The sequence below is a fragment of the Dipodomys merriami genome, unplaced genomic scaffold (genome assembly GCF_024711535.1).
Source record: "Dipodomys merriami isolate MVZ:Mamm:240054 unplaced genomic scaffold, mDipMer1.0.p SCAF_14, whole genome shotgun sequence".
Lineage (NCBI taxonomy): Eukaryota > Metazoa > Chordata > Mammalia > Rodentia > Heteromyidae > Dipodomys > Dipodomys merriami.
In genome coordinates this window covers 20,463,522-20,490,989 of record NW_027202715.1, presented here as the reverse complement: position 1 = coordinate 20,490,989, position 27,468 = coordinate 20,463,522, and the positions used below count along the sequence as shown (strand labels likewise).

Sequence of the window (27,468 nt, the reverse complement as noted above, 5' to 3'; positions counted from 1 at the left end):
CTGACATTGAACTACAGTGCCCCCTGGCTTCCATATTACCAACTTACATATGCCTCTAAATTAAGTCGTTACCAGAAAATGCATGGTTATCCTCCCCCCAAAATTCCTTAGACAAATGTGTTAGGGACGTGCACAAAATATCATAAGTTGTTTAGGGAAGAGATGTAAAGATTACACATGGGAAGTGAAAGCGTGGCTCAAGCTATGAGCAGAAAAAGTTCAGTGAGAGCATGAGGCCAGGAGTTCAAGTCCCCGTAATGGGATTCAAAAAAACAAAAACAAAACAAACCCTCACAAATTTTTTCTAAGTGAGTGACAAAAGCAAGCAAACAACAACACCAAACAAACAAACAAAAACCATAGCTGGGCTCTGGTGGCTCATGCTGGTAATCCTAGCTAAGATCGAAATTTGAAGCCAGCCCAGGCAGGAAAGTTTATGAGACTTTTTTTTTAATATTTTATTGTAAAGATACTGTACAGAGGGGTTATCGTGAGACTTTTATCTCCAATTAACCACCAAAAAAAAAAAGAAGTAGAACTGTGGCTCAAAGTGATAGAACCCTAGCCTTGAGCAGAAAGAGCTCAGGAACTGAGCCCAAGCCCAGAAGACCACCAACAACAAAAACAAAAAACAAACGAACAAAAAGTAATGGCTTTCCCCTTTTCTCTGAGGCAATAGCCAGTATTTCCTAAATGCAGGTCAAAGAACTGTGGAATAATAGAAAGACTTGAAGTATGTTACTTGCAGAGTTTGTAGAACAAGTTAAATCATAACCTTTATGTGTTTACAGTCTTTGGCCAAAATGAGAAATAAAAAATATGTTCATACCTAAAGAAATGAAGTACCAACTACACCAAAGAATGTATGATTTTTTGTTTATTTTTTGTCAGTCATGGGGCTTTTCCTCAAGGCTAGAGCTCTACCATTTGAGCCACAGCACCACTTCTGGTTTTCTAGTGGTTAATTGGAGGTAAGAGTCTCACAGACTTTCCTTCCTGGACTAGTTGGGTTTTTTTTGTTTTGTTTTGTTTTGTTTTGTTTTCAGTCATGGGGCTTGAACTCTGGGCCTGGGCATTGTCCCTCAGCTCTGCAACCCAAGGTGAGCCACAGTGCCACTTCTAGTTTCCTGAGTGGTTTCTTGGGGATAAGAGTCTCATGGCCTTTCCTGCCTGGGCTAGCTTTGAACCATGATACTTAGAGCTCTGCCTCCTGAGTAGCTAGGATTACAGGTGTGAGCCAGTGGTGCCCAGATGAATTAAAGCTCACATTATAATGAGTGAGAAAGCAGATGCAAAATGAGAATGTGCTTTCTGCTCTCCACAGCTAATATTTTATGATTCAAGGTAGTGTTGGTAAGCCTTTTATTGTGGAAATATGGAAAAGCTTCTTTTGTTGTTGTTGTTGTTGCTTTTTTGTCAGTCCTGGGGCTTGAACTCTGAGCCTGGGAGCTGTCCCTCAGCTCTTCAGCTCATGGCTAGTGCTCCCACTTGAGCCACAGCGCCACTTCCGGCTTTTTTCTTTTTGCTTATGTGGTGCTGAGGAATCGAACCCAGGGCCTCAGGCATGCAAGGCAAGCGCTCTACCACTGAGCCACCTTCCTAGCCCTGTGCCAGATTGTTTTTGAACCATTATGGGACTTGAACTCTTTCACTCAAGGCTGGTGCTCTACCACTTAAGCCACAGCTATACTTCTGTCTTTTGGTAGTTAATTGGAGATAAGAGTTGTAAGCATTATGCCCACCTTTGGCCCTCAGCTCCACCCAGACCTGAGCTCCTCACTGCCCTGGAGTTCCCACCATACAGCTGGCCCCTCCCTCTCTCTGCCCAGACACACCTGAGCTCCCATCTACCTCACTTCCTGCCCCCAGACCCTGCTGTTACCTAGATAGTGGAGGCCGCCATGTGCTCCCTCTCCTCTAATAAGCCTTGTAATAATCTTTCTCCTGTGCCTGCCTGCTTCTGCATGGTCCTCTAGGATGGATGTGATGGATCCTTTCAAGAGTCTCATGGGCTTTCCTGCCTGGGCTGGCTTCAAACCATAACCCTCAAATCTCAGCCTCCTAAGTAGGTAGCATTATAGGTGTGAGCCATGGGCACCTAGCTGCATGACTATGGTTTCATAAAAGCTGTCATTGGTAGAACCTCCAACAGCTCAGTAATTGTACAAAGTGCCTAAGGTGACTGACAAAGGCCCTCAGTAGTACAGTGTGTACCTAGCATATATAAGGCACTGGGTTTGAACCCCAGCACCATCAGGAAAATAAAACTCAACATAAACTAGGCCAAGCCAGGAGAGACAGAATCAGTCACTTGAGCCACAGAGCTGTTCCATTTCATGGGCAGCCACAGATCTTTTGGTGGCAATCCTCTCCTACTGTGAATCACTTAATAGATACTTGTTGCAGGTTTTAGCATCATCTGTTATTATTATCATCGTTATTATTTATAGAAACCAAACTCTGCTGAGCATGTAAAAGCCAAAATACTTTCTTGGCTTATGCTTGTACTTCCAGCTACTCAGGAAAGGGAGATTGGGAGAATCAAGATAAAAGATCAACCGGTCCTAGCTACTCAGGAGGTTGAGATCTGAGGATCGAGGTTCAAAGCCAGCCTGGGCAGGAAAGTCTGTGAGACTCTTATCTCCAAGTAACCACCAGAAAACCAGAAGTGGCGCTGTGGCTCAAGTGGTAGAGCGCTCGCCTTGAGCAGAAGAGCTGAGGGACAGTGCCCAAGCCCAGAGTTCAAGCCCCATGACCGACCAAAAACAAAAAACATAAAAGATGAGCCATGGGCAAACCACAAGAATCTCCCTGAAAACTTACAGAAGAGGGCTAGAGATCTGTACTCTGCCACTTGAGCCAGACCTCCAGGCCATCATTTGACTGGCCTGGCTAGCAAGCATAAGGCCCTATGTTCAAACTGTTCCCACTCAAAGGGGAAGGAGGGAGGGGACAAAAAATAGAAATACTTTACTAAAAACTAGCTACTTGACTCAAAATCTGTTACTTAACATTTAGTAAATTTATTTAGTACTGCAATGGAGATAAAGAGAAGAACAGCTTTATGAGGGTTAGATGAGTCATTCATAAATGGACTCAATGTATAGCCATAGCATTGAAGCTGCCAGAGGTGTAGAAGATTTGGAGAATGTCCAAGGACAGAAGAAATGATGTCTGTGTCTAGAATTCAAGCACTTGGACTGAATGCCAACAATGACTATTCTTTGGTTCTAACAATGTCTGCTCATTCTAGATGCTACAGAATTTGTCCGCTTCCGAGGGTCAGCTGGTTGTCTTTGAATGCAGAATAAAAGGCGCTCCATCCCCTAAAGTTGAGTGGTATAGAGAAGGGACCTTGATAGAAGATTCTCCAGATTTTAGGATTTTACAGAAAAGTAAGTGGATGCTTCCAAACTGTTTTTCTGATTATTTATCTAAATAAATTGCTTATATATTTATTTTTTGTAAGTTTCTACCAGTCAAAAAATAGTCAAAAGCTAAAATAAAATCACTTATACTCATATTCTCCCAAACTAAAGTCTATTAATATTATTTTATATTCTTCAAGAACATGTCCATACATATTCTTGTTTTTAAAAAAATAAGTCGGCCCCAGTTAGAATGGCAAAAATCAAGAACTCTAATAACAACAGATGCTGGAGGGGATGTGGACAGAAGGGAACCTTACTTCATTGTTGGTGGGAGTGTAAACTTGTTCAACCACTTTGGAAAGCAGTATGGAGGTTCCTCAAAAGACTCCACATAGAGCTCCCCTATGACCCAGCAATCCCACTTTTGGGCATTTACCCAAATGTTTACAAACAAGACCACACTAAAGCTACCAGCACAACTATGTTTATCGCAGCATTATTTACCATAGCTAAGATATGGAACCAACTCAGATACCCCTCAGTAGATGAATGGATCAAGAAAATGTGGTATATATACACAATGGAATTCTATGCCTCCATCAAAAAGAATGACATTGCCCCATTTGTTAGGAAATGGAAAGACTTGGAAAAAATTATATTAAGTGAAGTAAACCGAGCCCAAAGAAACATAGGTCCCATGGTTTCCCTTATTTGCAATATCTAGTATACATATGAGTCAAACAGAAAAGGTCAGATAAGGTGATGTTAGGAAAAAGAACCCTAAGATATGTATTTAAATGTTTTTTTTCTTTCATGCATTTGTTTCTAATGCATTTATAAGATTATTTCTTTGTTGCTTTGTATGTCCCTCCCCCACAGTATAACCCTGCTTTCACTGCATTTGATGTCAGTATAATTTGTGGAGGGGAAGGGGAAAAACAAGTCGTTTAAATAAGGATACAGGTGGACCCGTTGCAACAATGAGAAGTACAAGTTGTCATGTCGAAAACGAACTTTACAACTTTGGGGAGGGGGGGAGGATTGGGTGGGGGGATGGGGGGAGGCTGGGAAGGGATGGGAAGGGTAAACAAAGGAGGAGGCTTGATAAGAAATGTCCTCATTATCTTGCCCATGTAATTGTAACCCCTCTGTACAGTATTTTCACAATAAAAAATTTAAAAAAAAAAGTCGGGCTGGGAAGGTGGCTCAGTGGTAGAGCGCTTGCCTTGCATGTATGAGGCCCTGGGTTCGATTCCTCAGCACCACATAAGGAAAAAAAAAAAAAGCTGGAAGTGGCGCTGTGGCTCAAGTGGAAGAGCGCTAGCCTTGAGCTGAAGAGCTTGAGGGATAGCGCCCAGGCCCAGAGTTCAGACCCCACGACTGGACCCCCCAAAAAATAGAAAATAAAAATAAAAAATAAGTCATACTGTTTGTTGGAGAATTTTTCTTTACTCAAAATATCATTGGCATGTTTCCATGTTAATACAGACTTTTCTTACTTTTATAAAGTCAATAAACCAGATGCTGATGGTTTACATCTGTAATCCTTAGCTACTCAGGGGGCTTTGATATGAGGATCTCAGTTCAAAGCCAGCCCAGACAGAAGAGTTTTATCTACAATTAACCATCAGAAGTGGAGGCTCAAATGATAAAGCATTAGCCTTGAGCCAAAAGCTCTGGGACAGCATCCAGGCCCTGCCTTCAAACTCCAGGTCTGGCACAAAAACAAAACAAAAATAAGCCAATAAGCCAAGTATGGTAGTACACTCCTGGAACCCCAGCAATTGGGAGGCTGAGACCAGAGGATCATGAGTTCCAGGCCAGCCTAGGCTACATTGTAAAACTCTATCTCAAAAAACAAAATAATCAGTAATATCAATTTCATATTTACTTAATCTTCCACTATTGAACATATAACGTGTTCACAAATATTTACTATTATAACATAACAAAATTTTAATGATTTTCTTTTTTCTTCTTTTTCGCCAGTCCTGGGGCTTGAACTCATGGCCTGGGGCACTGTCCCTGAGCTTCTTTTACTCAAAACTAGCACTCTATCACTTGAGCCACAGGGCCCTCAAAACTAGCACTCTATCACTTGAGCCGGAGGGCCACTTCCGTCTGTTTTTGTTTATGTGGTACTGAAGAATTGAACCAAGAGTTTCATGCATGCTGGGCCAGCACTCTGCCACTAAGCCACATTCCCAGCTCCATAATTTTCTTTATTAGCATTATTAACATTCATTATGGAAGTGGGAGTTTCATTGTGACATTTTCATACATGTATACAATGTGCCTCATTAACCTCACCCTTTCATCACTTTCCCTACTCACTTCCCCTTCTTAGAACAATTTCAATAGGTCTCATTGTTCTATTCTTTGTTTCTTTTTTTTTTTTTGTATTGGGGATCAAACCCGGGTCGTTGTACTTGCCAGGCCAGCACTTTGCCACTGAGCTACACTCTAGCCCCATTGTTCTGTGCTCATACATGCAAATAAACTACTTTGAACACATTTGTAGCAGAGCAAAGTTTTGTGCTCATCTATACTCCCTGCCTCAGAATAATTTCGAGTACTAGTTTTTTCCTGTAAATACAATTTCTAGGCTTTTAATATATAATCTATATACTGCCAAAATGTCATCCCAAAAGGTTGACTTAGGATGATCCCAGAAGTGACCACTCAAACTGAGATACTTGGAGGCATGAAAGATAGTAATAATGGTTCAGGACCCAATCCCAGAATAAACAAGAGAAGAGAAGCTGTGACACATGTTTTGCTAGCTCTTTTTTTACCACAACCAGAAATATACATCAAATGTCTTTTCTCACCTACCTTTGTCAGAAGTGGGTGTTAGTCATTTCTAGATTTTCACTATTTTTATGGAACAAATATTGGAAGGGGTTTTTTTTGCTTTGTTTTTGTTTTTGCCAGTACTGGGGTTTGAACTCAGAACTCTGTGCTCACTCAGCTTTCTTGCTCATGGCTGATACTCTACCACTTGAACCAGATGTCCAGTCCATCATTTTACTGGTTATTTGGAGATAAAGTCTTAAGAACTTTACTATTTCAGCACTGGAAAAAGAAAGTTAAAAAGAGTTCTACCAGCCGGGCGCTGGTGGCTCACGCCTGTAATCCTAGCTACTCAGGAGGCTGAGATCTGAGGATCGCGGTTCAAAGCCAGCCCGGGCAGGAGAGACCGTGAGACTCCTATCTCCAATAAACCACCAGAAAACCGGAAGTGGCGCTGTAGCTCAAGTGGTAGAGCGCTCGCCTTGAGCTGAAGAGCTGAGGGACAGCGCCCAGGCCCGGAGTTCAAGCCCCATGACCGACAAAAAAAAAAAAAAAAAAAAAGAGTTCTACCAGCATGATGTTTTGCAATGTCTATAGTGTAAGAATGGCTGAATTGAGCTAATTAACATATACATTATCTCACACACTGCCTTTTTTTTCTGGTGAGTTATTTGCTTTCTTTCTTTTTTTTTTTTTTTAGTTATTTGCTTTCTTGTTCATTTACTTCTTCCTATAACAATATAATAACACCGGAATCAGTGTGATATATGACTCAGAACTAATGTCAGGTTTGAGCAACAGTGACAGCAATAATAATACATTCTGAATATCATTTAAATAGAGAGAGGAAAATAATGTTTTTTGGGTGCTTGCTTGCCAGATTTTTGGCTGATGGCATACCCTTCTGCACAGAAGCAAATTTCGCCTTGCCAATACAATAAAACAAAAACAAAAACACAGAATTTTTTGTTCAGTCCTGAGGCTTGAACTCAGGGCTTCAGCATTGTTCTTGAGCTTCTTGCTCAAAGTTAGCACTTTATCACTTTGAGCCACAGCACCAATTTTCTGGTGGTTCATTGGAGATAAGAGTCTCCTGGATTTTCTTGCCCAGGCTGGCTTTGAGCCACAATCCTCAGATCTCAGCCTCCTGAGTAGCTAGGATTACAGGCATGAGCCACCAGTGTGTTTTTATAAGCATTTATAATGTTTTGTAAGCATTAGTTTAGGTAGCATTGAATGAGTACAAATAAAAGAAAGTGGTTTCTGAATTCCAGCTAACTCAGGAACGTTTTCTTGCCCAAGGTTTATTTATTTACCCTAAGTGGTCCCAGGTGTGCAGCAATATCATTTTATTGCATTTGGGGTGAGAGCAGTACTGGGGTTTGAACTTAGGACCTTGTAATTGCTAAGTAGAAGCTCTACCACTTGATCTATACACCCAGTCCTTTTTGCTTAAGTTATTTTTCAGGTAAGATCTCATGCTTTTTCCTGAGGATGGCCTGGACAATGATCTTCTCTTTTTATGCTTCTTGCATAGCTGGGATGATATGTGTACACCACCATGTCCATCTTTTTATTGATTGAGTTTGAGTCTCATGAACTTTTTGCCTAGGCTGATTTTCCCAATCTCAAGTAGCTAGGATTAAAAGCATGAGCCTCCCTCCCTAGCTTAATTGCTTTGTTGTTGTTGTTGTTGGTTGGTTGTGGGGCTTGAACTCTGGGCCTGGGTGCTGTCCCTGAGCACTTTAGCTCAAGGCTAGCATTCTACCACTTGAACTACAGTGCCTCTTCCAGATTTCTGGAGGTTAATTGGAGATAAGAATCTCACGGACTTTCCGGCCTGGGCTGGTTTTGAAACATGATCCTCAGGTCTCAGCCTTCTGAGTAGCTAAGATTACAGGCATGCGACCCAGCTCTGTGTGTGTGTGTGTGTGTGTGTGTGTGTGTGTGTGTGTGTGTGTGTGTGTGTGTGTGTGTGTGTGTGTGTGTGTGTGTGTGTGTGTGTGTGTGTGTGTGTGTGTGTGTGTGTGTGTGTGTGTGTGTGTGTGTGTGTGTGTGTGTGTGTTGTGGGGCCTGGGCGCTGTCCCTGGGCTCTTCAGCTCAAGGCCAGCGCTCTACCACTTGAGCCACAATGCCACTTCTGGCTTTTTCTGCTTATGTGGTGCTGAGGAATAGAACCCAGGGCCTCATGCATGTAAGGCAAGCACTCTACCACTGAGCCACCTTCCCAGCCCGGCATCCAGCTCTTAATTGCATTCTTGATGCCCTTCTGTGCTTCTCTTGAGCTCATTGGTGTTTAGATCATATTGACAGATTAGTTTTAGCATATCACCCTTGATTATATAAATTGGCAATGAGCAGGACTATGACCTTCTATCAGAAGCTTCTGATGAAAATGCAGCCTCAGTCAAATATATACTCAGTATCTTTTTTTTTCTCCTTTTAGAACCTCGATCCATGGCTGAGCCAGGTAACTCAATTTTAATTTATTAATATGTTGTAAGTGATTATGTGTGTGTGTGTGTGTGTAAGAAGACATATTGAAATTATACTAGCATTAAGAAAAAGTGAAAATAAAGTTTTAGTAAAAAATCAAACTCTAATTATTATTGTAGGCCAAAAAGAAGGTGGGAACATGGGCAAACCTGATATGAGCAATTAATTTTTGATTATTGAGGTGTGTCTCACAGAAATACTTTCGCTCTGTCCTGGGTCCCCTTCATGCCTTCCCTAATGGGCAGAGCCATTTTCACAAGGTTAGTTTATTTGTAATTCCAGGTCCTAAGTGTCTCAATTTTTTTTTTCATTGGGTCCGGTCGTGGGGCCTGAACTCTGGGCCTGGTGCTGTCCCTCAGCTCTTCAGCTCAAGGCTAGCGCTCTACACAGTGCCACTTCTGGTTTTTTTCTTTTTGCTTATGTGGTGCTGAGGAATCGAACCCAGGGCCTCAGGCATGCAAGGCAAGCGCTCTACCACTGAGCCACCTTCCCAGCCCAAGTGTCTCAAATTTTACATGTTGGATTTTGATTTTCAGAGATTTGATTAAATGTCCATAGAATTCTTAGATTTATTACTGTATTTGTTACTTATTTTGAAGATGCTGCAATAGATACAAATGAGAATACATGCCACTTCTACAACTCAAAATTACAAGTCTCTAAAAGCAAGCAGCACATAAATGTCCGAATGTCCTCTCTGTGACCACCCTTCAAAGCCTGGGCCAGGACAATGGCTTGAAGTGTTTGTTATTAGAATTCCATTTTCTTTTTTTTTTTTCTTTTATTTGAGAACATACTGTACAGAGGGGCTACAATTACATGGGCAGGATAATGCATACATTTCTTACCAAGTAGAATTCCATTTTCTAAGCCTGGCATTGGTGATTCACATCTGTAATCCTAACTCAAGTGGCTAAGATATGAAGATTGTAGTTCAAAGCCAGGCCAGATAACAAAGTCCATGAGACTCTTATCTCCCATTAAATACCAAAAAAGCCAGGAGTGGAAGTGTTGCTTAAGTGGTAGAATGCTAGTCTTCATCCAAAAAGCTCAGGGACAATGGCTAGACCCTGAGTTTAAGCGCCAGGACCAGCACCAAAAAAAAGGAAGGAAGGAAGGAAGGAAGGAAGGAAGGAAGGAAGGAAGAAGGAAGGAAGGAAGGAAGGAAGGAAGGAAAGAAAGAAAGAAAGAAAGAAAGAAAGAAAGAAAGAAAGAAAGAAAGAAAGAAAGAAAGAAAGAAAGAGAGAAAGAAAGAGAGAAGGAAGGAAGGAAGGAAGAAAATACACTTCTGACACCTGGATAGAAAAGCAGTAGGCAATGGACATTTGCTCTCTATCATGGCTCTCCACAGTTCTTCTAGAGGAAGTCTAGTTACATTAGCTCAACTATCATGAAGCACTGAGAGACAGGCTTTTCCTACTAGAACTGTGTTTTAATAACTTGGTTTTTAATTTCAGGGCTACCCTCTTGCCCCCTCCTCTTCACTAGTTGTTAAGGAATGTGTAGCTTGAATAAAGAAAGGCTATAAATACACCGTTCTCTCTGGAAATAATCTCTGTAAATATTCACAGAGGTTCCTATTATGGAACAATCCATAAGAATCATCGTAGAGTTCTGAAAGTGGAAATGGTGTTACTACTTTTACCCAGAACTTCCATTTACTATATGGGCTAATTACTATTACTGAAACAAAACATTAATTTCCAATTATTATTTTTCCAATTCAAAATGGTGGCCTTAGTTTAAAATGATCTCTTTGTGAATTTTGCCAAGGAAGATAATGAGAGACCTAGTGCTAGAGGCCTTAAGTTCAAATACTAGTACGACCAAAAAATATTGTCCTGTGGAAATGAGAGACCTAGATTTAGAAAATGTTTTACTAGTCATTTTATTTCACACACACACATACACACACACACACACACACACACACACACACACACACACACACACACACACACACACACACACACACACACACACACACACACACCTCCTTTTCCTTTGACCTCCAATTTGTTTTCATGTCTTTTTAAAAAGTTTATTGTTAGCTCCATGTTTACTGTCTGGACCGATGACATAAAAACAGGAAATAAAGCCGGACGCTGGTGGTTCACACCTGTAATCCTAACTACTGAGGAGGCTGAGATCTGAGGATCACAGTTCAAAGCCAGCCCAGGAAGGAAAGTCCATGAGATTCTTAACTCCAATAAACTACTCAAAAAAGCTAGAAGTGGCACTGTGGCACAAAGTGATAGAGCACTAGCCTTGAGCAAAAGAGTTTAAGAACAGCACCCAGGCTCCAAGTTCAAGCCCCACACTGACCAAAAAAAAATAAAATAAAATAAAAAGGAGATAATCTGAATGTTGATATATGTAACTTTTTTTTTTTGGTCAGTCATGGGGCTTGAACTCTGGGCTTGGGTGCTGTCCCTCAGCTCTTCAGCTCAAGGCGAGCGCTCTCCCACTTGAACCACAGCACCACTTCCGGTTTTCTAGTGGTTTATTGGAGATAAGAGTCTCATGGACTTTCCTGCCCGGACTGGCTTTGAACCACGATCCTCAGATCTCAGCCTTCTGAGTAGCTAGGATTATAGGCATGAGCCACCGGCGCCCGGCTTGTAACATATTTTTATAAAATCCCCGTCATTCCTGTCTGACTTCATGGCATAATTGATTCTATATTGACTCTTTTTTTTTTTCTTCTGTCAATTTTTTTTATTGTGAAAATACCATACAGAGGGGTTACAATTACATGGGCAAGGTAATGAGTACATTTCTTATCAAGCATTGTTGTTTCCTCCTTTGTCCCCCTCTCTTCCCCCCGCCAAAGTTGTAAAGTTCGTTTTCGTCATAACCTCTTGTACATCTCATGTTGTAATGGGTCCACCTGTATCCCTATTTAAACAATTTTTTTTCCTTCCCCTCCACAAAGTATACCAACATCAAATACAGTGAAAACGGGTTATATCTTGGGGGAGGGACATACAAAGCAACAGAGAAATCATCTTATAAATGATAGAAACAATCGCAAGAAAGAAAAAAACCCATTTGAATCCTTATCTTGGGGTTCATTTCAGCTAACATCAACTTATCTGACCATTTCTGCTTGTCTCAGACATATATTAGTAATTGCAAATAAGGGAAACCTGGGACCTATGTTTAGAGCTCCCCTATGACCCAGCAATCCCATTTTTGGGCATTTACTCAAATGTTTACAAACAAGACCATACTAAAGCTACCAGCATAACTATGTTTATTGCAGCATTATTTACCATAGCTAAGATATGGAACCAACCCAGATGCCCCTCAGAAGATGAATGGATCAAGAAAATGTAGTATATATACACAATGGAATTCTATGCTTCCACCAGAAAGAATGACGTTGTCTCATTTGTTAGGAAATGGAAAGACTTGGAAAAAATTCTATTAAGGGAAGCAAGCCAAGCCCAAAGAAACATAGGTCCCACGGTTTCCCTTATTTGTCAAATTGTTTTTACTACATATTTTTTATTTTGAAATAATCTTACGAGGAGAACAAATAACTATTTTTTCCCTAAGTAACTATTTTTTTTCCCCTAAGCAAGTAACTTATCATAACCCCTTATAGTACTTTTGTGTTGCTGGGTGCCTGTGGCTCATACCTGTAATCCTAGCTACTCAGGAGGCTGAGATCTGAGGATCATGGTTCAAAGCCAGCCTAGGCAGGAAAGTCCATGAGACTCTTATCCTCAATTAATCCTCCAAAAACTGAAAGTGGAGCTATGGCTCAAGTGGTAGATTATTAAACTTGAGAAGAAATCTCAGGGACAGTGCCCAGCTCCTGAATTCAAGCCTCATGACTGAAACAAAAATTGTGTTTTAATGAATATGTCCTTCAAATAAGACATAGTTTTTTGTAATCACAGTGGCCATCCAAACCATGGAACTGACTGACATTGAAACTGGATTCCATCATATTCTCAGACCCTATCTACTTCTTATCAGAATCTCAGCATGCCCTTCACAGCAAAAAAAAAAAAAAAAAAAAAAACAAAAAAACAAAAAAAAAGATCCAGTATAGAATTCAGGGTTTTGTTGCTCTGTCTGTACCTCAATCTTTATTTATTTATTTTTTAAGTTTCATAGCTTAGCATATTTAAGGTTGATAGGACAGTTGGCTTGTACTCCTTTGGTTTGTTTTTCTCTGACATTTCTCATGATTACCGTTTCTATATTGACTCTTTTAGCCTGCTGACCAGTCAATTGGATCAAAGAGTTGTTTGGATCAATTGTTTTCCAAGAACTAATAAAGTTAGCTTCTTACATTGACTTCAGTAGAATCATTATCAATTAGCAGTAAATTCCATTACTCCATTCTCACAATTAAGTCAATAACCATTCTGTTTTCCCGGCATCTAGAGGAGATCTGTACTTTGGTCATTGCTGAAGTGTTTGCAGAAGATTCCGGGTGCTTCACATGTACAGCAAGCAACAAATACGGCACCGTGTCAAGCATTGCACAGCTGGATGTGAGAGGTAAGGTCTCTTTCCCTGTTAGAACAGTCCAGATCCTTTGAGCATGCTGTTTGTATTATCCTTCCTTACCATTTTACACATGAATCAAAAAAGGTTGGATTATTTTTTACTGTTATTATATAGGTGATATACAGAGGAGTTACAGTTATGTAAGACAGGTAAAGAGTACATTTCTTTTTAGACTATGTCACCCCTTCACTTGCTCTCTCCCAGATTTTCCCTCCCATTCCCCACCCACTGTATAGTTCATTTTCAACAAAAGGTTGGGATTATTAGGAAATACAATGTTATCTTGCAAATACAGAGCGTGATGCTGCAATATACAGTTTAAAATTTCTTATTGTATGTAGGTCCATCACCACCTCAGTTTCCTTTATACTTTCTTTTTTCCCTTTTTTAAAAAAGTCATTAAGTGGTTGTACAAAGAGGTTTCAAGCTCAGAAGTCAGGTTTTGGGTATTAAATGCATCTTGATCCATCCTTCTCCCCATTTTTCCCCATCCCATCCCTATCCTTAAGTTCAATTTTTACATAATGTACATTGAATACAATGACTGTATTTTCCCACCCCACCTCCCTCCTCTCATGTGCCCCTTCTATTGCCCTCTGCCCCCCTCTGAAAAAAAGAAACATGTTTTAGTTTCCTGGTCTTCATTATACTTTCTAAGGAAACATCTCCCGCCAGTCCTGAGGTTTGAATTCAGGGATTTGTTCTTGCTAGGCAAGCATTTTACCACGTTAGCCATTCTCCCAGTCTCTTTTGGCTTTAGTTATTTTTAGATTTTAGTTCTTTTTTAGGATCTTGTACTTTTGCCCAGGCCAGCCTTGGATTATGATCCCCCTTCCTCTGCCTCCCTAGTACCTACCTAGTATTACAGGTGTTTAAACCACATGGAGCTTATTTTTGTTGTTTTGTTTGTTGGTTTTTGGCAGTTGTACTCAGGGCCTGAGTGCTGTCCCTCAGCTCTTTTGCTCAAGGCTACTAGCACTCTACCACTTTGAGCCACAGCTCCACTTTTGGTTTTGGAGGGGTTAATTGCAGATAAAGTCTCACAGGGCATTAAGCCCAGGCTAGTTTCGATCCATGTTCCTTAGACCTCAGCTTCCTGAGTAGAGGATTACAGGCATGAGCTGAAGCTTTTTTTTTTTTTTTTTTTAACTTTAGTCTGTCATGGGGCTTGAACTCTGGGCCTGGGCTCTCTCCCTCAGCTCTTCAGCTCAAGGCAAGCATGCTACCACTTGAGCCACAGAGCCACTTCTGGTTTTCTGGTGGTTTATTGGAGATAAGAGTTTCATAGACTTTCCTGCTCAGACTGGCTTTGTACCAGGATCCTCAGATCTCAGCCTCCTGAATAGCTTGGACTATAGGCGTGAGCTTCCAGCGCCCAGCAGCTTTTTTTTTTTCTTTCTTTCTTTCTTTCGAGAAAGATTATAATATTTTGCCCCGGCTGGTTCTTGAATCATGATCCTTCCATCTCTGCCTTCCTCGTAGCTGGGATTATAGACATGCATCATCATACCCTTCTCCTTGGTCCTACATAAAGTTTTAAAATTCTTTCCAAAAGAGAATTTAGATCTTGTTCTTGCTTTTTCAGGAAATGAAGACCTCAGTAACAATGGAGCTCTTCACTCCGCCAATTCCACCACCAACCTGGCTGCTATTGAGCCACAGCCATCCCCGCCCAACCCAGAGCCTTCTATGGAACAGCCCCCCAAGCCCAAACTTGAAGGGGTCTTGGTGAACCATAATGAGCCCCGGTCCAGCTCAAGGATTGGGCTCCGTGTGCACTTCAATCTGCCTGAAGATGACAAAGAAAGCGAAGCATCTTCTGAGGGAGGAGTGGCCACAGCCAACCTGAGCAGGCCTGACTCTTTCCCAGAGAGGCTCAATGGACAAACAGCAAAAATCCCAGAGCCTTCCTCACCCATCAAAGAGCCCCCTCCTGTTCTGGCCAAACCCAAACTGTAAGTAAAAAATTTGAATGAATAACAGACAGAGGCTGTAAGCCTTCCCCCTCTCTCCCTCTCCCTTTCCCTCTCTTCCCCCTCCCCTCCACTGTCTGTCTCTGTGTCTCTGTCTCTGTCGTCTGTCTCTTTCTCTATCTCTGTCTCTCTCTGTCTGTCTGTCTCTGTCTGTCTGTCTGTCTCTCTCCCTCTCTCTCTCTCTCTCTCTCATGCTGGTCCTGGGTCTTAAATTCAGGTTCTTGTTTAGCTTTTTCTGTTCAAGGCTGACCCTCTACTACTGGAGCTATAGCTCCACTTCCAGCTTTTTGGTGATTAATTGAAGAGTCTCATGGACTTTTCTGCCTGGGCTAGATTCAACCCCCAATCCTCAGATCTTAGCCTCCTGGGTAGTGAGTGAGCCACTAGCTCCTGAACTTATAGCTTTTTTACTAATGAGGGAACCAGGGTCAGAAATGTCTCCACATCACTCAACACCACACACAGAATGAGTGACTGAAACGGGAGGAGGACCTAAGTCCTGTCTGTCTGCAGAGCCCAGGTGCTAAAACGAGGTTGTGACAAAAGGAAGTAGCTAGAATTAACAGGCATGAGCCACCAGTGCTCATGCTCAGAGAGTGGATAAATCCTTAGAAAGAAAGCCTGAGGATAAATCTAATTACAGAACTCCTCATGGTAATACAAAGCGACCAGGTACATTTCTAAGCAATTCATAACCAGCTATAATTTTGGTTTGATGTTGGGGGTGGGAAGGTGAGACTAGATCTCACTGTCTAGCCCAGGCTGACCTGAGACAAAACCCGTATCTTGTTTTGTGTGCAGTGACTCCACTCAGTTACAACAGCTTCACAACCAAGTCTTGCTGGAGCAGCAGCAATTGCAAAACCCATCACCTTCATCGCCTAAAGAGTTTCCCTTCCAGGGGAGCGTGCTGAACTCTGCCTCCAGCAAGCAGGCCAAGGCCCCCACCGCAGCACAGACTTTCAGCTTGGCCCGACCCAGACACTTCTTTCCCTCCACCCCCTCGGCAACAGAGTCTCCATCCAGCTCTCCGGTGTTCACCTTGAGCAGCGCTCCTCAAACAGATCAGAGGACAGTGCGCAAAGAAAGCCTCTTAACTGCTCACCCCTCAGTGCAAACAAAACCTCCCGGTGGGGCTTCCATCCAAAACCAGCCACTGGGCCCAGGCCCCGCAGAGCCAGCTCCGCCACCGCTCTCATTTTCCATCCCCAGCGGAAACCAGTTTCAACCCCAATGTGTGTCCCCAACACCTGTCTCTCCTACTGGCCGGATTCAGAACCCAGTGGCTTTCCTCAGTTCCGTGCTACCTTCTCTCCCTGCCATCCCACCCACCAATGCCATGGGACTGCCCAAAAGTGCGCCATCTGTGTAAGTGTTGTGGAGATCTCATGTAAGAGCTGCTGGCTATAAGGGGCATTGGCATAGAATCGCTTGCTTGGCCTGGGACAGAACTCCTGCTAAATGGATTCTTAGAAAAGTCCCATTTCTTAGGCATACAATGGATACAGAATACCTTAGAACAAAGGGCACATTATCAACTTGAATATTTTTAAATAATTAAAAAGTAATAAAAGTAATAAAAAGACCTCTGCAAGTTGGGTACTAGTGGCTCACACCTGTAATCCTAGCTATTTGGGAGGCTGAGATCTGAGGATCATGGTTTGAAGCCAGCCTGGACAGGAAAGTCCATGAAACTCTTATTTCCTATTAACCACCAAAAAGCCAAAAATGGAGCTGTGGCTCAAGTTGGTAGAAGGCTAGCCTTAAGCAAAAAAAGCTAAGATAAAGAGCCCAGGCCCTAAATTCAAACCTTAGTAATTGCACACACACATACACACACACACACACACACACACACACACACACACACACACACACACACACACACACACGTGCAAATTCAGGGCTTAATCCTGCAAGTGGGTATTGACTGGTGTTGAACTGTGAATTCAAGCGTTCTAATTTTTCTAAGCTTTCATATTCTAATTAGTGTTTTTCTTGGGTGTGTGGGGTATGATTTATTTTACAGGCCATCCCAGGGACTAATGAAGAAAAATACCAAATCTCCTCAACCAGTGAGTGATGATTACATTCGTGAAACCAAGAATGCGGTGATTCTAGATTTAGGGAAGAAAATGAGTTTCAGTGATGTCAGATCAAACCAGCAGGTAAGATGGTTGGACTTGGATGGTTTGATGCAATTTTATTATAAGGAGTGTGTGTGTGTGTGTGTGTGTGTGTGTGTGTGTGTGTGTGTGTGTGTGTATGTGTGTGTGTGTGTGTGTGTGCCATTATTAAGGTTTGAATTCAGGGCCTAGGCTCTGTTTCTTACCCTTTTCACTTAAGGCTAGCACTCTACCAACTTGAACCAGAGCTCCATTTTTGGTGGTTAATAGGAAATAAGAGTCTCATGGACATTCCTGCCTAGGCTGGCTTCAAACCATGATCCTCAAGTCTCAGCCTCCTGAGTAGCTAGGATTACAGATGTGAACCATTAGTACCCAACTTACAGAGGTATCCAACTTGCATGTGCATGCACATGTGCCTATGACTGGAGCTTGAAGTCAGGGCCTCGAGCTTTCTGGGCTGGCACTGTACCACTTCAGCCTGGCTTATTTTCTGGTTATTTTGGAGATGGGGTATAACAAACTTAAGTGGCTTGTCTGGCTTCAAAATATGATACTTATATAAAATATTTCAGTGTCCTGAATAGCTATGATTACAAGTACAAGTCACCAACATCCAGTATAAGGAATATAATTTTGATTAATTCAGGCCTTGGGTACTTACCTCATCAGATGTCAGTGAGATTAATGCTACAACATGAATAGTGGGGCTCAGTCTGAGGCTCATGCAGAAAACCCATTCATGTGGATACAGAGTTGTTGATTACCCCAACAATTAATTCAGTTTGATTGTGTTTACCTAGAACAAAGTATGCAGCTGTCTCTCCTTGTCTGCACGGGATCCCCTCAGTATGCATTCTGAGATCCCTTATTGCATTCCTGCATAGTGGAGAGTCCTGAACCCTATATATTCTATCTTGTTCCTGTAATCCATAACCGTGAAGAAGTTTAATTTTAAGATACTAAGGGTAGCCAGGTACACTAGATAGATCACAGAGGCTGAGATCTGAGGATCCTGGTTCAAAGCCAGCATGAGCAGAAAACTCAGTGAGACTCTTAATTCCAATTATCCACTGAAATGGAGAAGTAGAAATGTGGCTCAAGTAGTACAGCACTAGCCTTGAACAAAAAAGTCAGTGAGGGCATGAGGCCTTGGGTTCTAGCTCTAATAACACACACACACACACACACACACACACACACACACACACACACACACACACACACAGATACTAGGTGTGGTAGCTCACACCTGTAATTTCAGCATGAAGGAGGCAGAGGCAGTTCAAAGCCAGCCTGGTCTCCATAGTGAGACTTTATCTCACAGAGGACGCTCTTAGGAGAGGAACACAAAGGCACAACACTATGTGCCTCTGATCATACAAAATAATATTTATCGAAATGACCTCCAGGAAATGGAAACAAGAGGTTTTTCTTTGTTGCTGTTTTTTTCTTTTCTTTTTTTTCTTTGGGGGGGGGTCACAGAAATGGAGGGGAAAAGTGTGAATAAATGTAGCAGTGGTACTCACTAAACACTACTTTTGGGTGGGGAAAGGAGGGAAAAACTGGGTAAGAGTGTCCAAAAAGAAATGTATCCCTTGGGCTGGGAATGTGGCTTAATGGTAGCGTGCTTGCCTAGGATGCATGAAGCCCTGGGTTTGATTCCTCAGTACCACATAAACAGAAAAAGCCAGAAGTGGTGCTGTGGCTCCAGTGGTGCTAGCCTTGAGCAAAAGAAGCTCTGGGACAGTGCCTAAGCCCTGAGTTCAAACCCCAGAACTGGCCAGAAAAAAATAACAATAAACAAGAAATGTACCTTTACCTGACATAGAACCATAACAATTCAAAATTTTTAATTAATTAACTAAAGTTTAGCCAGGTGCCAATGGCTTATGCTTTTAATCCTAGCTACTCAGGAATCTGCAATCTGAGGGTTGCTGTTCAAAGCCAGACCACGTAGGAAAGTCCATGAGACTTTTGTCAACAAAAATCTAGATGTGGAACTGTAGCTTAAGTGGTAGAATGCTAGCCTTAAGGGAAAAAGTTGAGGGCTAGAACCCAGGCCCTGAGTTCAAGCTCCACTTCTGGCACAATAAATAAATAAATATTTTAATTTTAAAAGTAGATACTGTAAGAAATTACAATAATGAACTCTAGTGCTATGTAGAGAATTTTAATATGAAGTTGCTGCAGATGAAGTGGCCTGGGCACACTGCTTTGGAAAGGTGACATTTGACAGATTTGGCGGGGTGGGGGTGGGGGGGGAGGAATCCAGGATAATCCTAGATTTAGGGTTTAGCTCAGTGCACTAGTGTCCCCAGGATCTGTGCTAGTCTGCAAGCTGTCACCTTGAGATAAGGATAGACATGGAGAGTAACCATTAAGGCATTTTCAAAGCAAGTTGACAGGAAAGTCCTATACCTATGAATTAAATAAGTCAGCATTCCTTTTAACTTTCATTTTGCTAATCATTCCTTTTTATGGTGTTTTCCAAACATACAGATTAGAATTTTGTTGTTGTTGTTGTTGTTGGGTCGTGGGGCTTGAACTCTGGGCCTGGGCGCTGTTCCTCAGATCTTTAGCTCAAGGGGAGTGCTCTACCACCTGAGCTACAGCACTGCTTCTAATTTTCTGGTGGTTTTTTGGAGATAAGAGTCTCACAGACTTTCCTGCCTGGGCTGGCTTTGAATGCAATCCTCAGATCTCAGCCTCCTGAGTAGCTAGGATTACAGGCATGAGCCACTGGTGCCCAGCTTCAGATTACAAAATTTTAAGAACATGGGTTTCACCATAGACACTAAGAGGAATTCTGGTTTCCCCTCAACCAATTAAATAAATGATGCTACGGCTTCCTAGGATGAGGACCTCTGGGGACAGATGTCAAGTGTGCGTTCTTAGGGCCATGCTGTTTCAGGGTCCACCAAGTACTATCATGTAAAGGAGATCACTGGGCATGACTCTAGCATTTGGGGACAGACAAGCTTGGAGAGATGGATTGGGAAGTTCTCAGCACAAGAAAGATGTCTGAAGCTGTGAGATTTGATGGAATTCCCAAGAACAGAGCAGTACAAGGCAGTAGAGGAGACTGATGTTACTAGAAAAAGAGAGGAAAGCTGACAGAGTAGCTCAGGTGGTAGAGCACCTGCCTAGCAAGTTCAAGGTCCTGAGTTCAACCCCCACCCGCACCCCCAGTATAAGAGGGAAAGAAAGAACTGGTACAATGAGATTTTATTTTACTTTTTGTGTCCGTACTGGGGCTTGAACTCGGAGCCTAGGTCTTCTCCCTCAGCTTTTTCTGTCTAGGCTAGGTCTCTACCACTTGAGCCACAGTTCTACTTTAGCTTTCTTGGTGGTTAATTGGAGGTAAGAATCTCACAAACTTTTCTTCCTAGGCTGGCTTCAAACTTGGATTCTCAAATCTCAGCCTCCTGAGTAGCTAGGATTATAGGTGTGAGCCACTGGGGTCTGGCTGGGAGAGACAATGAAAGAGGTTTTCCTCAAGTGTACATATTGAAGTGGCCAGTAGAGACATGAAGTTGGAGATATAGTCATGCATCTGAGTGCAGTGCAAAACAGCTGTACCACAATAACCCTCTAGGCAGGCAGTTCTGCATATGTAAATGAACACTATAGTAATTATAGAAATAATATGCATCTTTATTCCCTTCCCTACAGAATTCTATTAGGACTCCATGCTCAGGGTGAGGAAGCAGAGAGTCACTAAGGCAGTTTGGGATTCGAGTAGAAACGCTCAGACTTCTAATGTTTCAGGGCAAGCAAGTAGAAATGGAATGTGCCTGGTTTACTGAGATGTCATGGTGTAAATCTAACATAAGAATCTTTAAAAGAAATTGCCCCCTCAATTCCATTAATGGCCATGTTTTTCCTCACCATGGAAATAAATTTTAAAACATATTTGTCATGTTGGTAGGAGTACAAAATTTCAAGCTTTGAACAGAGGCTGATGAATGAAATTGAGTTTCGCCTGGAACGTACACCTGTTGATGAGTCAGATGATGAAATCCAGCACGATGAGATCCCCACGGGCAAGTGTATTGCTCCCATCTTTGATAAAAGACTCAAGCACTTCCGGGTTACAGAAAGCTCTCCAGTCACCTTCACTTGCAAAATTGTTGGGATTCCAGTTCCAAAGGTAAGGGATGATAGTCAGGCAAACAACAGCACAGAACTTCAAGGAAGTCTCATCTGGGTTGGAGATGTAACTCAGTCTCAGTGGTAGAGCATTTGCTTTGCCTGTACTAAGGCCCTGGGTACAGTTACCATTCATGGGAAACAAAAACAACAACAACAAAAAACTTCTATCATGCTCTAGTGAAGTATCCACAGAGAGAAGGCAAACCAATACCAGAAAACTAGAGAGAGAGAAAACAACAGCACTGAGATAATTTGAATAAAAAAAGAGAACATCAAGTGTCAAGAATAGAATCATTAAAGTAGTCAAGGTAAAAAAAATAAATAAAAATCAGACTTACGTTAGAAATTTGATGTTTTGAGTTCTAGGGTGTTTAGCCCAGGGCCTTGCTCATGCTAAGCAGTCAACCCTTCCATTTGAATTTTAATAAAAGTTTATAATAGATTTCATAGTCACGATACTTTATTTGGGGCTATTGATTGTCTTAGCCATCAAGCTCAGCAAATGGATACTTTTCATCTCATTTAGTCTCTACTAACAATCCCCAGGGTGCCCGTTATTGCCCAGAGTGAGCTATATTTGTAGCATGACTCTTAGATTGGTAAATGCTGAAAATGTCACATCATTATCGCTGGCTGCTGAAAAATCTTATGAGTCACCAGATTTTCTAGCAGTCAGCTGAGAGATTTGCAGCTGGCGTGCTGTGCAAGAGGACCTCTCCAGCTTCCTTTTGCAAACACATGAACAAGGTGTTATCCTATATGGTTACCCAACAGGGAAAGTAGAGGAGGGAGGCTATAACCAATACTTTATCCTCTGCTTTAAGTGATTTCCTTGATACATGCAAAACTCACCATAAAAATATAGGTAGGTAGATTCTGGCTAGATGGTAGATACGTTTAGCAAATGAAGCCCACCTAGCCCTGTTCTACCATTCTCTCTGTAGCGAAGCAAGCTACCCGAGGAAATAAGAATTAGGCTTCAGCATATAACTAGTATGATGGGAAATGATCCAGCCTCCTGGTTTTCATTAAATTGTCTCTGAAAACATATCCGGTCCTTAGGTAGCATTTAAACTAATAGTGAAACACACATACACAAAATGCTGCCAAGTGCTAGTGGCTCATGCCTGTAATCTTAGCTACTTGGGAGGCTGAGATCTGAGTATCACAGTTTGAAGACAGCCCAGGCAGGAAAGTCCATGAGACTCTTATCTCCAATTAACCAATTATCTCCAATTAACCACTCAATTAACCGGAAGTGGTGCTGTGGCTCAAAGTGGTAGAGGGCTAGCCCTCAGTGCAAAAGCTCAGGGATAGTGCCCACGCCCAGAGTTCAAGCCTCATGACCAACTTAAAAAAAAATGCTATAATTAGGGGTTGGGAAGGTAGCTCAGTGGTAGAGCGCTTGCCTTGCATGCCTGAGGCTCTGGGTTCAATTCCTCAGCACCACATAAGCAAAAAGAATAAAAGCCAGAAGTGGTGCTGTGGCTCAAGTGGTAGAGCGCTAGCCTTGAGCTGAAGAGCTGAGGGACAGCGCCCAGACCCAGAGTTCAGGCCCCACGACCGGACCCAAAAAAATGCTATAATTAAAGGTTTTATCTTAATCCTAAATTATATTGAATTTTTTGTGCACCAGTTCTGGACCTTGAACTCAACGCCTTGGTACTGTCTTTGAGATATATTGTTCAAGACTAGCACTGTACCACTTGATCCAAAGCTCCACTTTCAGCTTTTTTTGGTAGTTAATTGGAGATCCGACTCTCACAGACTTTCTTACCTGGACTGACTTTGAACCAGTCCTCAGATCTCAGCCTCCTGGCTAGCTAGGGTTACAGGTATAAGCCACTGGTGCCTAGCTATATTGAATTTTTATTTTTGTGCTGGAACTTGAACAGGAAGAGTAGGCATTGTCCCTTAGCTTTTGTACTCAAGGCTGGTATGTCACCACTTGAGCTACCACTCCATTTCTGGCTTGCTGGTGGTTAATTGGAGATACAGAGTCTCATGGACTGTACTGCCTAGCCTGGCTTTGAACTGTGATCCTCAGATCTCAGCCTCCTGTGTTGCTAAGATTCTGTGTGAGCCACTGGCACCAGGCTGAATTTTTTACTTAAAAGTGTTACCTAATAATAGATAGAGGAACACATTATACCTTCATTTTGAGTATATATTTTATGACTTTGTTCCAAGTGCTTTGAAAAGGATGAGTGTTTTACAGCAATGCTAATTAGCCCTTACCTCAACCTATCCCCTACTTCTTTACGCTCCAAGGATGTATGGAACAAGACTTCTCTATTATCCATTCCTGGATTCTCTTTCTTTTCAGGTTTACTGGTTCAAAGATGGGAAGCAGATTTCTAAGAGAAATGAACACTGCAAAATGCAGCGAGAAGGAGATGGGACATGTTCTCTGCACATCGAATCCACCACCAGCGATGATGACGGCAACTACACCATCATGGCAGCCAACCCCCAGGTGGAGACACAGGGTCCCCTGCCCTGGAGCAGTCTGAGGAAGAAGCAGTTGATAGGATTATCAGTGAGACTTTGAGGGTTGCTGAGAAAATGAATGAGTATTGTGATTGTGTATAACTCAGACACAGATCACAGTTTAAGACTAGTTTGCCACTAGAGGTCACTGAGCCCGTCAGCCTTTGCAAAGGCTGTGTGTGGTTCTCCTGGACCTGTTGGGCTAATGAGTCTTGTGTTTATCAATTCCTTGACTCTCCCGAAGAGCGATTGTTCTACCAAAGAGAAGAGTGATTTGTTGGTTTTGTTCCTTAAATATTAGCTAAATTACTAATGGTCCTGGAACTCATCATATCCTTTCTTTTCCCTTTTCTTTTTTACTTTTATTTTTCAGAGCTGAGGACTGAACTCAGGGCCTTGCATTTGCCAGGCAAGCACTCTTCTGCTGAGCTAAATCTGCAACTCTTGGTTGTGATTTCTTGATAAATACTGGGAAGCTATCATCTTCATTTTGAATAAGGCCAAGTCCTAAGATTCCCATAAAAGATAAGGCAGAGTACATATCTTCAACTACCATTCAAGTAGAAAGTATAGAACTAGCTGAGCATGGTGGTGTATGCCTATAGTCTCAGCATTCAGGAGGCTGAGGAAGGAGGAAATTGAGTTCCACACTGGGCTATATAGCAAGACCCTATCTTAAAGAAGTGAAAGAAGTGTAGAACTGTAATTTCTACTGTCATCCACCCTTCTTGTTGAAGTGTCAGTTTGATGAAAGGGAGGTATGAAAGTATTTGGTCCTGCTGTCTGCAGACAATGTTACATTCTCAAGAATTTATAATAATTGCCAGGTGCTTGGGCCTATAATCCTAGCTACTCAGGAGACTGAGAATTGAGGATCACAGTTTGAAGCCAGCCTATGCTGATTATGAAAGTCTGAAAGTTGGGCTGTGAAGGTGGCTCAGTGGTAGAGCGCTTGCCTTGCACGCATGAGGCCCTGGGTTCGATTCCTCAGCACCACATAAGCAAAAAGAAAAAAAAAAGCTGAAGTGGCGCTGTGGCTCAAGTGGTAAAGCGCTAGCCTTAAGCTGAAGAGCTGAGGGACAGCGCCCAGGCCCAGAGTTCAGGCTCCACGACCCCCCTCCCCCAAAAAAGAAAGTCTGAAACTCTTATTGCCACTAACCTACCAAAAAAAAAAAAAAGCCAGAAGTAGAGTTGTGGCTCCAGTGGTAGAACATTAGTCTTGAACAACAAAGTTTGGGGACAGTGCCCAGGCCCTGAATTCAAGCCCTAGCACTGGCACCAAAAAATTTTTTTATAATAATTATTTTTACATATGCTCTCTGTTATTTTCTTGGTTTAAAAAATGAAAGTCATCACAATTCTTTCTTTTAAAAAATCTTGTTCCTTGGAATAGTAGCAAGGATTTAAGAAGTTACATGATTTCCATTCCCCAAAGAAAAACTTGTAACAGAAAAAAAAATGTTATCATACTATAACATGGAAAAAATATCAATTTTAAAAAATGTGGATTTCTTCTCATAATCTTGTGTGTTTTCTGTTTCTCAGGGAAGAATCAGCTGCTCTGGCCACCTGATGGTGCAGAGTTTGCCCATTCGCAGCCGACTAACACCTGCTGGTCAGCCTCACAGGTAAAAAACAGAGGGCTTGCCCTTCCATGTGCCATTCTACTAAAATGAATGAAGTTCTTGGGTCTGCAAATTATTCCTTCACAGTATAGCAGCCCCCACATTGGTGCCGGCATCCAGCAAGAGCTTGTCAGAAAGGCAAATTCCCAACCTATGCTTAAGCTCCTCAACCACAATGTATGTTTTCACAAAATCCCCCCAGGAGCTTCACCAGTACATTCAAGTAGGAGAGGTACTGGTCTTTGGCACAATCTCAGTGGTTCCCAGTTGTAAGCATCGGTAGCACTAGAACCTATAATATAGAAATCAGTTACCTTTGAATTAAATTACCAATTTTTCTATAACAAAACAGAAACCTGTCATGATTACACGTCTTTGGACTGAATATTTTCGTTGTCACCACTTTAGCAACTGCTTTGCTTCCTCTCTGATTTCTCTACCCACTGAGAAGAAAAGAGCCTGACTTTCCCCTTAAGTCTGATGGTGCCACAGAGTCTTAGCAAAGTATTCCATAGTTGCTGACAAGGAGGAATTAAATGTGACCTACCAAAGGAACAAAAAGAGTGATCCATGTTTCAGATACTGTGTTTAACTACGATTGCAACAATACCTCCTCCCCTTTCTCCTCCTCCTCTTTCTCTGTCTCCTCATCCCCTTCCTCTTTGTTTGTTTGTTTTTTTAAGCAGCTGTTGCTGTTAGTTTTATCCAGTTTAAGCTCATGGTGATCTCTAACAGTCTGCCATAATTTATTACCTAAAGACACAGAGATTGCAGCTGCCTTGTTCTGAAGAATAAACAGGGCTTCTCTTTGGGCTGTCAATGGAGGCTCAGTTGAATGCTGATTTATTTGTTTGTTTACATAACTTTTGAACAACTGGTCAAGCCCACAGAGCAAGGATGTCTGAGCCACTTAAACCAAATGACTTCAGAGAGCAAGAAGCTAAGGCCTATTTGATTACAGATCTCACAAGCTAATCCTACAGTATATGAGATACTTACCATTTGTTATTTTACATGAGCCCCATGCCAGTTATTATTATTAAAGTTTTTGTTCTCGCAAGGACTTTCTCCCTCCAAAAATAACTGAAAGTTGTTCTCCCTACAGCCATGCTAATTACCTATAATTCTAAGTTTGAAAATTGGTTTTTCTATTTGATGCTTAAACATATTTACAACAGGGGAAGATCTCGCGTACAAGAAAGAGACAAAGAACCCCTACAAGAACGTTTCTTCCGACCACATTTCCTGCAGGCTCCGGGGGACATGGTAGCTCATGAAGGGTGCCTGTGTCGGCTGGACTGTAAGGTAGACTCACAGCACTGGGCCTTACAGCCAGATTTGTTAAGAGATTGAGTTTGTTTGATTGTTGGCATTTATTTTTGTTTGAATCTATCTTATGGGTGGTGGTGGTGGTTGTTGTTGTTATTGTGTTTTTCCCCTTAGAGGACAAGGTCCTAGAGGAGGAAGAGAAATCCTTTTTCCTCCCAATAGACTCTGGAATATTTAATACTGGATGAAAGTATTTCATAAATTTTTTAAACCATTTTATCTTACAAAAATTTACATTGGGCTGGGCGATGGCAGCTCACACCTATAATCCTAGCTACTCAGAAGGCTGAGATCTGAGGAACATGGTTCAAAGCCAGCCCAAAGCCAGGCAGGAAAGTCCATGAGACTCTTACCTCCAGTTAACCACCAGAAGTGGCAATGTGGCTCAAGTGGTAGAGAGTTCATCTTGAGCTGAAGAGCTCAGAGACAGTGCCTAGGCCCAGAGTTCAAGCCCCAGGACCAAAAATAAATAAATAAATAAATAATACATTAGTATTGCATCAAGTTAGCCCTGCATTTTTAGAAGACAAACTAAAGAAGTGATATGACTCAGATATTTGCCATAGGGTACCTGGAAAACCTT

At 42.0% G+C, this 27,468-nt stretch overlaps 1 protein-coding gene across 1 annotated transcript in view; it reads left to right on the top strand.

Annotated features, from left to right (window-relative positions):
• Window positions 1–27,468, top strand: part of Mypn (myopalladin) — an 83,166-nt gene that overhangs the window by 44,332 nt on the left and 11,366 nt on the right. Inside the window, exons 7-16 of the mRNA XM_070020990.1 lie at window positions 3,254–3,395; window positions 8,611–8,634; window positions 13,062–13,178; window positions 14,773–15,142; window positions 15,962–16,528; window positions 17,190–17,328; window positions 21,218–21,439; window positions 23,768–23,917; window positions 25,477–25,559; window positions 26,735–26,861. Coding sequence (XP_069877091.1) covers window positions 3,254–3,395; window positions 8,611–8,634; window positions 13,062–13,178; window positions 14,773–15,142; window positions 15,962–16,528; window positions 17,190–17,328; window positions 21,218–21,439; window positions 23,768–23,917; window positions 25,477–25,559; window positions 26,735–26,861 — 1,941 coding nt within the window. The remainder of the gene's footprint in view (window positions 1–3,253; window positions 3,396–8,610; window positions 8,635–13,061; window positions 13,179–14,772; window positions 15,143–15,961; window positions 16,529–17,189; window positions 17,329–21,217; window positions 21,440–23,767; window positions 23,918–25,476; window positions 25,560–26,734; window positions 26,862–27,468) is intronic.